The 14888-nt window shown below is 46.2% G+C and overlaps 1 protein-coding gene across 2 annotated transcripts in view; it reads right to left on the reverse strand.

Moving 5' to 3' along the window:
* Positions 1 to 14888, reverse strand: part of LOC106597193 (uncharacterized) — a 52365-nt gene that overhangs the window by 16280 nt on the left and 21197 nt on the right. The window contains exons 4-6 of one of the 2 annotated variants that reach the window (XM_045723060.1): positions 6894 to 8568; positions 5666 to 5950; positions 4954 to 5382 (exon numbers count right to left, since the gene is read on the reverse strand). In XM_045723060.1, the coding sequence (XP_045579016.1) occupies positions 4954 to 5382; positions 5666 to 5950; positions 6894 to 8568 (2389 nt within the window). Of the gene's footprint in view, positions 1 to 4953; positions 5383 to 5665; positions 6844 to 6893; positions 8569 to 14888 lie in introns of those variants that run through there. The other variant, XM_045723061.1, reaches the window with a different exon arrangement.

Consider the following 14888-nt stretch of genomic DNA (forward strand, 5'->3'; position numbering starts at 1 on the left):
TGTCTTCTCTCCTGTCTGCTCCTCCCACTCTGCTGCTTGAGACAGGAGATCCACCAGAACTTGATCCGCTTTGAGTGATCAGACCTCCGTGGACAGAAACTGCAACAAGGAACAGTAACAGCTGATTCAGACATGGATGAACACATGAAACCAGTCATAGTTAAAGATATAAGTAGTTATACATTTACATAATGTGCTTTGGTTATATGTTAAAGTATTTAGTTTTTAGAGACATTCACATGATTTATCTGTGACATTTAGTAATGCAACATTAGTTATGTCAGGAAATGGGCTGACAAATGTTCCCAGATTCACCAACATGTGTGGTTTTATAACGGAGCCTTCACCGTGTGTGCCACTTTGCATCAGCAGTCAGATTAAGGAGACTCTCTGGGGCAGTTTGATAGTGTGATGCTGCACAACTCTGGTTTTTTTTCCCTCTTCCCTCCTCTCTCTCACTCACTCTCACCTCTCTTTCTCTCTCTCTTCCCTCACTCACTCTCACCTCTTCTCTCTCTCTTTACCTCATTCTCTAACACCCTCACTCTCTCTCTTCCTCACTCACTCTCTCTCTCTTCTCTCTCTTTCCCTCATCATTTCTCTTGTCTCATTCACTCACACACCACTACACACCACCCACCCACCCACCCCACACACTCACTCACACCACACTCACACCTACTCCACGTACCACTGACCTTTCCTTTCTCTCTCTCTTCTCCATCTCTTCTGTCTCATCCTCACTCTCTCTCGTTATTCTCTCTACCTCAATCTTCTCTCTCTCTCACTCTCTCTCTCTCTTCCCTCACTCTCTCTCAGTCTCTCTTCCTCCTCTCTCTAGGTCTCTCTTCCCTCTTATCTCAGTCTCACCCCTCACTTTCTTTCTTCCTCACTCTCTCTCTCTTCCCTCACTCTCTCTCTCTTCCCTCAACTCTCTCCCTCTTCCTCAGTCTCTCCTCTCTCTTACCCTCATTCACTGTCTCCTTATCAGTCTTTTCTCCCACTTCCTCTTCCCAACTTATTTATGTTCTCATTCTTCTCCTATACTATAAATAAATATATAATATCTTCCCTACTCTTCATAATATTTACCTCATTCTAAAAAATTGTTCCCTAACATTCTCCCTCATTTTTTCACATCAATTCTTCTGTGTCTAATTCCTACATCTCATCTGTCTCTCTCTTCCCTCATTCTCTCTCTTCTCACTCTCTCTCTCCCTCACTCTCTCCTCTCTATTTCCCTAACTTCTCTCTCTTCCCTCACTCTCTCTCTTCCTCACATCTCTCTCATCACTCTTTTCCTCATCCATCACTCTCTTTTCACTCTCTCTCTCTAACTCACTCTCTTCCCTCACTTCTCTCTCTACTCTTCCTCTTCCTCTCTCTCCTCTTCCCCATTTCTCCTCTCTCCCTCACTCTCTCTTCCATTTACTTCTCTCTTTTCACTCATCTCTTATCTCTCTTCCTCAACTCCCTCTCTTAGCCTCTCACGTCTCTCTCTCTGCCTCACTCTCTCTTATCCTCTCTATTTCCTCACTCTCTCTCTCTTATCCATCTTTCTCTCTCTCTTCCTCCTTTCTCTCATCCCTCACTACTCTCTCTTCTGTCATCTTTATCCCAACTCACTGGCTCTCCCCCTCTTCATTTCCCTCTCTCCCTCACTCTCTCTCTCACACATTTATCCTCTCTCTCTTCCTCATCCTCTCTCTTCCTCACACCTCTCTCTCTCTTTCCCTCACTCTCTCTTCCCTCACTCCTCTCTCTCTTCCCCCACACTCTCTCTTTCTTCCCTCTACGCTCTCTCATTCCTCTCTTCCCTCACTCTCTCTCTCTTCACCATCTCTCTCTCTCCCTCACACTCTCTCTCTTTTCACTCTGTCCTTTCCACTTCCCCCCTCTCTCTGTCTACCCCTCTCTCTCTTCCCTCACCTTTCTCTCCTCTCTCATTCACTCTCTCTTTTCTCCTCACTCTCTCTCCCTCTCTCCCATCACTCTCTCCCTCTCTCCCCTCACTCTCTCTCTTCCCTCCTCTCATCTCTCTTCCCCATCTCCCTCTCTCTCTTCCCTCATTCTCTCTCTCTTTCTCACTCACTCTCATCCCTCATACTCTCTTCCCTCACTACCTCTCTCATTTCCCTCTCTTCTTCACTCTCTCTTGCTCTTCACATCATCTCTCTCTCTCCCTCAACCTATCTCTCTTCCCTCACTTTCTCTCCTTCCCGCACACCCCTCTCTCTCTTCCCTCACACCCTCTCTCTCTTCCCTCATCTTTCTCTCTCTTCCCTCACTCTCTCTTTCTCTTCCCTCACTCTCTCTTCTCTCTCTCCTCTTCCTCACTCTCTCTCTCTTCCCTCCCTCTCTCCTCCCTCATCTCTTATCCTCTCTCTCTCACTCCTCTCTCTCTTCCTCACTCTCTCTCTTTCCCTCACTCCTTCCCTCACTCCCTCTCTTTCCCACTCCTCTCTCTTCCTCACTCTCTCCTCATCCTCACTCTCTCTCTCAATCCCTCACTCACTCTCATCCCTCACGCGACTCTCTTCCCTCACTACTCTCTCATTTCCTCTCTCTCTTCCTCACTCTCTCTCTTCCCTCACTCTCTCTCCCTTCCCCACACCCTCTCTCCTTCGCACACCCTCTCTCTTTCCCTCATTCTCTCTCTCTCTTCCCTCATTCTCTCTTTCTCTTCCCTCACTCTCTCTCCGTCTCCCTCACTCTCTCCCTCTCTCCCCTCACTCTCTCTCTTCCCTCATTCCCCTCACTCTCTCATTTCCCTCATTCTCCCTCTCTCATTTCCCTCTTCTCCCTCTCTCTCTCCTCTCTCTCTCTCTCTCACTCTCACTCCTCTCCAGTGCTTTACACTGCAGCAGTCTTTATTATTGTTTTCAATGCTCTTCCCTTTGAGGTTCAGCGTGGCTGGACTATTATTGCCCTGCCAGACATATTTGGGTTGACATTTTAGTTAAAGGGAGGTTTCCTGCCAGTTTATTGTGTCTTGTTGTTTTGAACTGTATTGATGTGGTACTAATGACATGTGGCCCAGAAGATTGTGGACATTTTTAAGGCCTTTGTTTGTCTGATGACCCCCCACCATTCATACCCTCTGCACCCTCCACTGGGAGGTAATACAGATTATTACAAATCCTCTAATGTTGATGACTGGGTTCTTTTTTGTAAATAGTTTCTGTAAGTTGCCGTTAAATTGCTCTGCCATCATTATTGTATGAGGTATTATTGGTGGGATTTCCCCTGTGCTGTGATGGGTGTTTTATATGGTGTGTCTTATCTTTTCTCTCCACTGGCTATCTGACTAACAGGCTACACTCTAGACAGTCTCTTCTGCTGATGTGTGTGTCTGGTAGTGGGTCTCTCTCTATCCTACTCCGTTCCTTTCTGCAGGGTTAATACCTGCCTGGCGCCAACTAAATCTTTACCTTTACCCCTCTCTAACAATACAGCTGCAAGATTTACCAACACTTGAAGTTTTACATGTCAAATGTTTCTACAAGATAATAGCCACTAGCATCACATAATCACTAACCACCACACATGTTCAGACTCACCTCAGCTGTGAGATATAGGGCAGACACTGAAGGAAACTCCTCACTTCACTCTCTTCATCTGACCAGCCCTTCAGCTCTACTGGTTTCTTCTCTGGTTGGAGTTTCAGCACTTCTAGGAGGAGGGGAGGCCTTTCTCTCTGAGAGGTCTATGGACCAGACTGCAGGAGCTGACTGGTAAACTGGCTGTAATGCTGGAAGGACACTCCTGCCTGTTTGAGTCTCATAGTCCCTTCACATGTGAGTACAGATCCAGCAGGAAATACATCTTTCTGATTGTGATATACTTCAGACAGTGACAACACTTTCTCTACAGTTGTTTGTATGGTTCCTCTCTCATGGAGAGCTGCTTGAAGACACAGATCCAGTAGGAATGTCTTCTCTCTTTTCTCCTCTCCTATATTATCCATCAGTGGAAGAAATCTGAACAAACAGTTTAAAACACAGATGATATACAGGTGAGTGATGAGGACTGATATGAGTAACAGGGTTGGGGAACTGAAAACTAATAGCACCATATGACTCCATCTTTTTAAAACAATACAACTATGAATTGAATTTTGTTCAAATTAAATTCCTACTGAATTAGAGTTTCTGTACAGCACTTCGAGATATGTGCATGTATTAAAAGATAAAGAGGTAAAACATAAATTTGATCTACCCAGATTTGAATATGGACTCTTGTTGGATAAACTCACTCACCTCAGCTGTGAGATGTAGGGCAGACACTGAAGGAAACTCCTCACTTCACTCTCTTCATCTGACCAGCCCTTCAGCTCTACTGGTTTCTTCTCTGGTTGGAGTTTCAGCACTTCAAGGAGGAGGGAGGCCTTTCTCTCTGAGAGGTCTATGGACCAGACTGCAGGAGCTGACTGGTAAACTGGCTGTAATGCTGGAAGGACACTCCTGCCTGTTTGAGTCTCATAGTCCTTCACATGTGAGTACAGATCCAGCAGGAAAACCTCTTTCTGATTGTGATATACTTCAGACAGTGACAACACTTTCTCTACAGTTGTTTGTATGGTTCCTCTCTCATGGAGAGCTGCTTGAAGACACAGATCCAGTAGAATGTCTTCTCTCTTTCTCCTCTAGATTATCCTCAGTGGAGTAAATCTGAACAAACAGTTTACAACACAGATGATATACAGGTGAGTGATGAGGACTGATATGGAGTAACAGGGTTGGGGAACTGAAAACTAATAGCGTCCATATGACCCCCAATTAAAACAATACAACTATGAACTGGAATTTTGTTCAATTTAAATTCCTACTGAATTAGAGTTTCTACAGCATCTTCATATGTGCATGTATTAAAAAGATAAGGACAGTGTAAAACATAAATACTATCTACACCAGTTCAATGACATATGGACTCATGTTGGATAAACTCACTCACCTCAGCTGTGAGATGTAGGGCAGACACTGAAGGAAACTCCTCACTTCACTCTCTTCATCTGACCAGCCCTTCAGCTCTACTGGTTTCTTCTCTGGTTGGAGTTTCAGCACTTCTAGGAGGAGGGAGGCCTTTCTCTCTGAGAGGTCAATGGACCAGACTGCAGGAGCTGGCTGGTAAAGTGGCTTCAATGATGGAAGGACACTCCTGGCTGTTTGATTCCTATTGTACTTCACATGAGAGTACAGATCCAGCAGGATGTCATATCTCTCAGTTTGATACACAGAGAACATTGACAGCAGTGTGTTCACAGTTCTCTGGAGCGTTTCTCTGTGATCTAGTGCTGCTTGTAGACACAAATCTAGTAGGGCTGCTTTCTCTTCTGTTTCCAGTCTTTCAAGGGATCCTCTCTGATGTTGTAGAGGGGTAAACCTGTAACCCATAAAACATAAGAATGTCTATGTTCAGATAGAAGCAGGGAGAATGTGACTGCTGGCTCTTTTACAGACTGAATACTGTTGTCATGTGTGTCTATCTTGTTGTGTTGTTGTAATGTCTTCATAAAAAAATACTAGTATACTAGACTGCAGTATTTACTGTAGTTAAAAAAAATCTTTACAGTAGTAATTACTGTAGTATTTTGGGGGAATTTATTGTAGTATTTACTGTAGTATTCTATAGTAAAGTGTAATTATTTGTTCATGTGGGCACTCACCTGAACTTGCTGATATTTGGTAGACACTTTAAAATGGTTTTGCTGAGAGCTTCACTGAGAACAGTTCTCTGATCCCAGTGTAGACAGAGATGAACCCTCTCTAGACTTTGTTTCATCACTTCTTCTGCTCTCTCAAACACTCGTATTTCACCCTGGACTGGAAGCTGCAACTCATTTCCACAGAGACCAAGTAAGCTGGTGAAGTCCATTTCTGCCTCACTGCTCAGCAAAGTTATCCAGAGTTGACACAGCATTGAGGGGTCAGATGAATCATCAGAGGATGGTCTTTAAAAGATAATATATACTGATTATTTCAAAGTAGCATGAAACAGAAGTGTTTATAACTCAGTATCTGAATGGAAGAGAATATAAGATACATTGTGATGAAACAACCCATCTTAAAAATATATCTTTCTTTGACTGGTTAATTGGAAATAAACTGGTGAATTAGATAACACAAATATTACCCAAGATGTCTGACATGCATTGAAGGGTCAGATGTATCATCAGTAAACAGATTTGATCTTTAATTCAATGTCAGGTATGTGTAACTGGCTGTAAGGTAGTCAGGCGCAGGAGAGCAGAATGTGGCTAGCAAACGGAGCCTTTTATTTAGGCAAAAACACACGGCACTAAGCACACTAAACACAATACGGGTAACAACCCAGTGCAACCAGTCTAACGTGTGCATACACGAAACAATCAACAATACCACACAAAGACATGGGGAAAACAGGGTTATATACACAATACAAAATGAGGGAAATGAGAACCAGGTGTGTGGAAAAACGAGACAAAACAAATGGAAAATGAAAAATGGATCGGTGATGACTAGGAGACCGGCGACTTCGACCGCCGAACAAGGAGAGGCATCGACTTCGACCGCCGAACACCGCCCGAACAAGGAGAGGCATCGACTTCGGCAGAAGTTGTGACATTCAAATCTTACATTTTTGGAAGTAGCATGAGCATTTTGTCATCTTGACAACTAACTCAGTAAAATGGCTGATAATACCAGTGAATGTTGCATTCCTCAAGATAACTTATTTGCAGGGATATGGGGTTGATTTAATCAGTAGGGAAAAGTCTTGAGACAGTTTTAAAATTTACAGAGAGATGTATCCTGACCTCAAATGGTATCAGCTGTGACAAACAAGGAATTAAAGTAGTTGCATGAATGGTGATCTTTATTTGACTAGGTTAGTTTGAACACAGATAATAACCTTACCCAAGATGTCTGACATTCTTCAGAGAGCCCAGTATCAGCCTTACTCCTTGGTCTGACACAGTGCAGCCGTTCAGGTCCAAGCCAACCTTTCTCTCTGCAGACTGACTGGTGACATAAGAGACTGCACAGCACTGGTGAGGATCAAGATGTTCTCCACTCAGGTCTAGATGATAGTCTAGTTTGTCCAGGAGAAGCAGACAGGCCTCAGTAGACTGATATTCATACAAGCACTGACACAAAAACAGAACATCTACCTCAAACTCAGGAGCCCCACCTTCTGCATGATCTTGGTTTGTTTGAGATGGAAAAAATGTGTTCACCATTTCCTTTAAGAACCAATCTGATGTCTTCCTGATCTGTTGAGCTGGAACTAGACTGTTTACCAATCTAATATTCTTCTCATTCAGAAGCCCACACAGGAAAGGAATCAAGTGTTTTGTGTGTTTCCATTGTTCAGTCTGGCACTTCTCTAGAACCTCTCTGATTTTGTCTGGATTCTGTAAGAGCCAAAGGGCACCAAAGAACTCCTGCATTGTGTAGTGGAGAAATGCAGAGTAAGTGTCTGATGCTGTGGGTGCAACCTTAACCATAAATGCCCCTAAGAACGCAAAATGGACACTGCTTTCTTCACAACTCAGTGTTGTCAAGTTCATGTTTTTTTCATTTGTTGCATCAAAAGCAATTTCTGCCAAAGACAATATCTTCTCTCTGTTTTCTTTGAGACACTTGTCGGTATCCTTAAGTCGTTTGGCACTGTGTTTTTGGATGCAGTGACGGAGGATGTTGCTGTACATTTCAGTTATAGTGCATGTCTGTTTAGAAGCCTCTGAGGTAGGGAAATAAATGCAGGCAACCACCATCAGTGCATACATTGGGACATGACACAGACTGAACAACTCTAGGTTGTTTAACACACTGCTCAAGGAGTCAAGCTCAGCACTCAGCATCTGTGTTAAGTAAGTCCTAATGGATTCATCACTGAACCCTTTCACCTCCACTCTGAACCAGTCTGTGGGCCAGTCTGTCAGGAAGTCTTCAGATTGATCTGGTCTGCATGTGGTCACAATCTTTGCATCAGGGAGGAGTTTCTCCACAAGGTTCTTTACTACCGATAGATAGGAGAGGTCTGTGATTCCATCAAATATAATGACAACATTTTCAGAGTTCTTCTTAATATCCTGTAACACTTCTTCTTTGCTTTCTTTTGGCTCACTGTTCATGTTAAAGAGAAGGTCCTCCAGGTTCATGGGTTTTCTGTGTGAAATGTCTCTCACGTCAAAATAAAACACGTAATCTAGTTCTCTGTGATCTTTCTCTGCCCAGAGGTTCAACATTTGATGGGTGACTGTTGTTTTTCCAATTCCAGGTTTTCCAATCAGGAGGATTTTTTTCTCATGTGTTTTTAGCAGCTCAGCAGGGGATGTTTCCTGTTTGGCCATGGGGATGAAGCTCTTTAGCTTTTTACGACGAACTTTCTTGCATCTTTTATTCTTCATTTTAATTTTAGAGCGAGATGAATGCACATCTGTATCTAACACAAGAGGGGTGTAAGAGAAAGTCCCCTCATTTCTAAATCTCTCTGATAGGAGACTACAACTTTGTTTCCATGCACTCTCGGTGATCCTCTGTGCTTCACATTTCAGCTGTGTCTGATATCTGTGACAGGGTTTTGAACCTAAAATAAGGGTAGAGAGAATAGGGAGAAGAGGGAAGAGAGAGTAAATGCACTGTGCCAACAAATCAAAGCCAATCTAAAGGACTAGAGAATATCAGGATAGAAAGCTACAAGGATACACTAGTAGATCTTCATAGATTTAAGGTGATCTTTTGGGGATAAATGGTCATCAAAAACAAGAAGGACCGAGGGACACTAAAAACAAAGTTAAAATGCCTTTGTTATTATGGCGTGTTCAACAGAACATTACCTATTAAAATTCTGACACGTTTCAGCATAGCCTTCGTCAGGGAGTACAATGACACAAATCTCTATTGAACATGCCATCATAATGAAGCCTTTTTTTCTTCATGAAAAGGGCATTGGTCGTCCTAGTTTTTGATTAACAATCTAAAAAGGTACATTAACCCCCTTCAATGTGCGCTTCAAATAGCTTCCCCAGCACAATGGAACCAAAGGAATAGTGCCAAAAGTACAAACCCTGTTCACTGAGTCGCACACTAAGCTAAATTAACCACACCTAAAATAATATTTGAAAGACAAATTTCAACATGTCTGCTATTTTCAGCCCAGCCAATTGTATACTACAGTTGAATTCGGAAGTATACATACACTTAGGTTGGAGTCATTAAAACCCGTTTTTCAACCACTCCACAAATTTCTTGTTAACAAACTATAGTTTTGGCAAGTCGGTTAGGACATCTACTTTGTGCATGATGCAAGTAATGTTTCCAAGAATTGTTTACAAACAGATTATTTCACTTATAATTAATTGTATCACAATTCCAATAGGTCAGAAGTTTACATACACTAAGTTGACTGTGCCTTTAAACAGCATGGAAAATTTCAGAAAATGATGTCATGGCTTTAGAAGCTTCTGATAGGCTAATTGACATAATTTGAGTCAATTGGAGGTGTACCTGTGAATGTATTTCAAGGCCTACCTTCAAACTCAGTGCCTCATTGAGTTTGGTTCATCTTTGGGAGCAATTTCCAAAAGCCTGAAGGTACCACATTAATCTGTACAAACAATAGTACGCAAGTATAAACACCATGGGACCACGTAGCCGTCATACCGCTCAGGAAGGAGACGCGTTCTGTCTCTTAGAGATGAACGTACTTTGGTGGGAAAAGTGCAAATCAATCCCAGAACAACAGCAAAGGACCTTGTGAAGATGCTGGTGTCATATCCGTGTATGTAGGTGGCAGGGAAGTCAGTGGCACGGAAGTCAGTTGCAGGAGAAACCAAAATGGTTAAACTGGAGTATTTATTACAAAAACAAACTCCAAAACCAACGTTCAAAATAACCCGGGTAAAAATAACCCGTAGCACACCGATACATAATCCACAAGTACATAACATAGGAACGAGGGGTTAATGCGGTAATGTGGGGGAAGCCTTAACCTATAACATACCTCGTTCACTCTCCTCAGGACTTTAAACGGCCTCACAAAACCGCGGACCCAACTTCCGGCAGGGCAGGCGGAGGGGCAGGTTTCGGGTTGAGAGCCAGACCCTGTCCCCCGGTGCAAACACCGGGGCCTCACTGCGGTGACGGTCTGCGCCAACTTTCTGACATCGAACGGCGTGCTGAAGGTGGACGTGAGCGGCGTCCCAGGTTTCCTCCGCGCGCCAGAACCAGTTGTCCACCGCAGGAGCCTCGGTCTGACTCTCATGCCAAGGAGCCAGAACTGGCTGAGAGGTTAGTGGAGGAGTGGCGGAGTGAGTTCTGGGCCATCTCTGCCCAGGGCACGAACGCCGCCCACTCCGGATCCTGGCAATAAGACCTCAGAAACCTACCCACATCATGGTTTACTCTCTCCACCTGCACGTTACTTTCAGGGTGAAAACCCGAGGTAACGCTGACCGAGACCCCCAGACGTTCCATGAACGCCTTCCAGACCCTTGATGTAAACTGGGGACCACGATCAGACACTATATCCTCAGGCACCCCGTAGTGCCGGAAGACGTGGGTAAACAGAGCCACCACAGTCTGTAGGGCCGTAGGGAGGCCGGGCAAAAGGAGGAGACAACAGGACTTAGAAAAACGATCCACAACGACCAGGATCGTGGTGTTACCTTGTGAAGGTGGAAGATCGGTTAGGAAATCCACCGACAAGTGCGACCACGGCCGTTGTGGAACGGGTAAGAGTTGTAACTTACCTCTGGGTAGGTCTAGGAGCACTGGGCGCACACTGAGCAGGAGGAAACATAAACCCTCACGTCCTTAGCTAAAGTGGGCCACCAGTATTTCCCACTAAGACAGCGCATTGTCCGACCGATCCCAGGATGACCAGAGGAGGTTGACGTGTGAGCCCAGTAGATCAATCGGTCGCGGACAGCGGACGGAACGTACAGACACCCGGCTGGACACTGAGGGGGAACGGGCTCTGCATGTGACGCCCACTCAATGTTCGCGTCCAGCTCCCATACTAACGGTGCCACCAAACAAGAGGCTGGGATTATGGGAGTAGGATCTATGGACCGCTCCTCTGTGTCATACAGCCGGGACAGTGCGTCTGCCTTAACGTTCTGGGAACCTGGTCTGTAAGTGAGGGTGAAAAAATGGGTGAAAACGGGTGATCGGGTGAAAAACATGGCCCACCTTGCCTGGCGAGGATTCAGTCTCCATGCCTCCCGGATGTACTCCAGATTGCAGTGGTCAGTCCAGATGAGAAAGGGGTGTTTAGCCCCCTCAAGCCAATGTCTCCACACCTTCAAAGCCTTGACGACAGCTAACAACTCCCGGTCCACCACATCATAGTTTCGCTCCGCCGGGCTGAGCTTCTGTGAGAAGAAAGCACAGGGGCGGAGCTTAGGTGGCGTACCCGAGCGCTGAGAGAGCACAGCTCCTATCCCAGCCTCAGAAGCGTCCACCTCCACTATGAATTGCAAAGAAGGATCCGGATGAGCCAAAACAGGAACCGAGGTAAACAGAGCCTTCAGTTGCCTAAAAGCCCTGTCCGCCCCAGCCGACCACTGCAACCACTGCAAACGCACCGGACCCCCCTTCAACAGTGAGGTAATGGGAGCAGCTACCTGACCAAAACCCCGGATAAACCTCCGGTAGTAATTGGCAAACCCTAAAAATCGCTGCACCTCTTTCACCATGGTGGGAGTCGGCCAATTACTCACTGCTGCAATGCGGTCACTCTCCATCTCCACTCCTGACGTGGATAGGCGGTACCCTAAAAAGGAGACGGACTGTTGAAAGAACAGGCATTTCTCATCCTTGACCTACAGGTCATGCTCCAACAAGCGACCAAGCATCTTGCGCACCAGGGACACATGCTCGGCGCGTGTAGCGGAGTATATCAGAATGTCATCGATATACACCACTACACCCTGCCCGTGCAGGTCCCTGAAAATCTCATCTACAAAAGATTGGAAGACTGATGGAGCATTCTTCAACCCGTACGGCATGACTAGGTACTCATAATGCCCTGAGGTGGTACTAAATGCTGTCTTCCACTCATCTCCCTTTCGGATACGCACCAGATTGTATGCACTCCTGAGATCCAGTTTAGTGAAGAAGCGCGCCCCATGCATTAACCCCACTGTGATTTATTGAGACCTCGATAAGCAATGCACAGGCGCACGACCTCCATCCTTCTTCTTCACAAAAAAGAAACTCGAGGAGACGGGTGAAATGGAGGACCTAATGTACCCCTGAGGCAGGGATTCGGAGATATATGTCTCCATAGCCACCATCTCCGCTTGCGACAGGGGATACACGTGACTCTTGGGAAGTGCAGCGTCTACCATGAGATTTATCGCACAATCCCCCTGTCGATGGGGTGGTAATTGAGTCGCCTTCCTTTTACAGAAGGGGAGAGCCAAATCGGCATATTAGGGGGGAATGCGCACGGTGGAGACTTGGTCTGGACTCTCCACCGTAGTAGCACCAACGGAAACCCCTACACACCTACCTGAGCACTCTCGCGACCACCCCGTGAGAGCCCTATGTGGCCAAGAAAAAGTGGGGTTATGACTAGTTAACCAGGGCAGGCCCAGCACCACGGGATACGCAGGAGTGTCAATAAGGAACAGACTAATCTTCTCCATATGACCCCCCTGCGTCACCACACTCAAAGGAGCTGTGGCCTCCCTGATCAACCCTGACCCTAATGGTCGACTATCTAAGGTGTGAACGGGGAAAGGCACTTCCACCGGTACAATAGGGATCCCTAAACTATGAGCAAACGTTTGATCAATACAATTCCCAGCCGCACCTGAATCTACTAGCGCCTTATGCTGGGAATGAGGGGGGAAAAAATCTGGAAAAGTGACAGACACAAATATATGGGCAACAGAGGGCTCTGGATGAGAATGGTGCCTACTCACCTGGGGTGGCGCCAGAGCGCCCTGCCTGCTACCTCGATTCCCAGAAGAAGCTACCCGGCACCGACCAGCAGTGTGACCTCTGAGGTCACCGATGGTGCACGAGCGGGAACCCCCTCCGGTCTCCCTGTGCACCCTCTCTCCCGGCTCCATGGGTATAGGAGAGGGGTGCGGGAGGATGGAACCACCAGACCCCGATCTGGACGTCCGCGAGCAGCCAGCAAATTATCCAGCCGGATGGACAGATCCACCAGCTGGTCGAAGGTGAGGGTGGTGTCTCTACAGGCCAGCTCCCGATGGACGTCCTCACGCAGACTGCAGCGATAATGGTTGATCAGGACCCCGTGATTCCATCCCGCAACGGCTGCAAGGGTCCTGAACTCCAAAGCAAAATCCAGGACGCTCCTCGTCTCCTGCCTCAGATGGTAGTGGCGCTCACCTGCCGCTCTGCCCTCGGGTGGGTGGTCGAAGACTGCCCGGAAACGGCGGATGAACTCCTCATAACGGTCCAACGCTGCATAATCCTCTGCCATACTCAGCGCTGGCCCATTCCAGGGCACGAGATGAGGGCGGAACGCTTCTCACGGTCTGATGGAACTGGGTGGACTGTGGCCAGATAAAGTTCTAATTGGAGCAGGAAACCCTGGCAGTTGGCAGCACTTCCGTCGTAACCCTGAGGCATGGCTAGACGGATGCCACCGGGTTCAGGTTGACACGGGGTGCTTCGGATCGACCCCGGTTGTGCTGGTGGAGGCGCTGGATGAAATCCCTGTCTCTCCCAGCGGTCCATATTCTGGACAACGCGATCCATGGCGGCGCATAGATGGTGTAGCTTCTCTGCATTCTCCTGGATGCGCTCCTCCACCTCCCTGTCCGGGGTATCTTCTCCTGCTGACTTCAATATGTTGGTCGGTGATTCTGTCATATCCGTGTTTGTAGGTGGCAGGGAAGTCAGGCGCAGGAGAAACCAAAATGGTTTAACTGGAGTATTTATTACAAAAACAAACTCCAAAACCAACGTACAAAATAACCCGGGTAAAAATAACCCGTAGCACACCGATACATAATCCACAAGTACATAACATAACAAACAATCACCGACAAGAATATGAGGGGAAACAGAGGGTTAAATGCACATGTAATTAATGGGATTGGAAACAGGTGTGTAGGAAGACAAGACAAAACCAATGGAAAATGAAAAACTGATCAATGATGGCTAGAAGACCGGTGACGTCGACCGCTGAGCACCACCCAAACAAGGAGGGGCATCGACTTCGGCAGAAGTCGTGACAGCTGGAGGAAACAGGTACAAAAGTATCTATATCCACAGTAAAACAAGTCCTATATCGACATAACCTGAAAGGCTGCTCAGCAAGGAAGAAACCCCTCCTCCAAAAACCGCCATACTACGGTTTGCAACTGCACATGGGGATAAAGATCATACTTTTTGGAGAAATGTACTCTGGTTTGATTAAACAAAAATAGAACTGTTTGACCATAATGACCATCGTTATGTTTGGAGGAAAAATAGGGAGGCTTGCAAGCCGAAGAACACCATCCCAACCGTGAAGCACGGGGGTGGCAGCGTCATGTTATGGGGGTGCTTTGCTGCAGGAGGGACTGGTGCACATCACAAAATAGATGGCTTCATGAGGAAGGACAATTATGTGGATAAATTGAAGCAACATCTCAAGACATCAGTCAGGAAGTTAAACCTTGGTCGCAAAATGGTCTTCCAAATTGACATTACCCCAAGAATACTTCCATAATTGTGGTAATATGGCTTAAGGGCAACAAAGTCAAGGTATTGGAGTGGCCATCACAAAGCCCTGACCTCAATCCTATAGAACATTTGTGGGCTGAGCTGAAAACCCGTGTGCGAGCAAGGAGGCCTACAAACCTGAATCAGTTAACTTCTATGGGCTAGGTGGGACGCTAGCGGGCCAGTGAAATTTCAGGGCGGCAAATTCAAAAACAA

This window comes from Salmo salar, chromosome ssa08, assembly GCF_905237065.1.
Source record: "Salmo salar chromosome ssa08, Ssal_v3.1, whole genome shotgun sequence".
Lineage (NCBI taxonomy): Eukaryota > Metazoa > Chordata > Actinopteri > Salmoniformes > Salmonidae > Salmo > Salmo salar.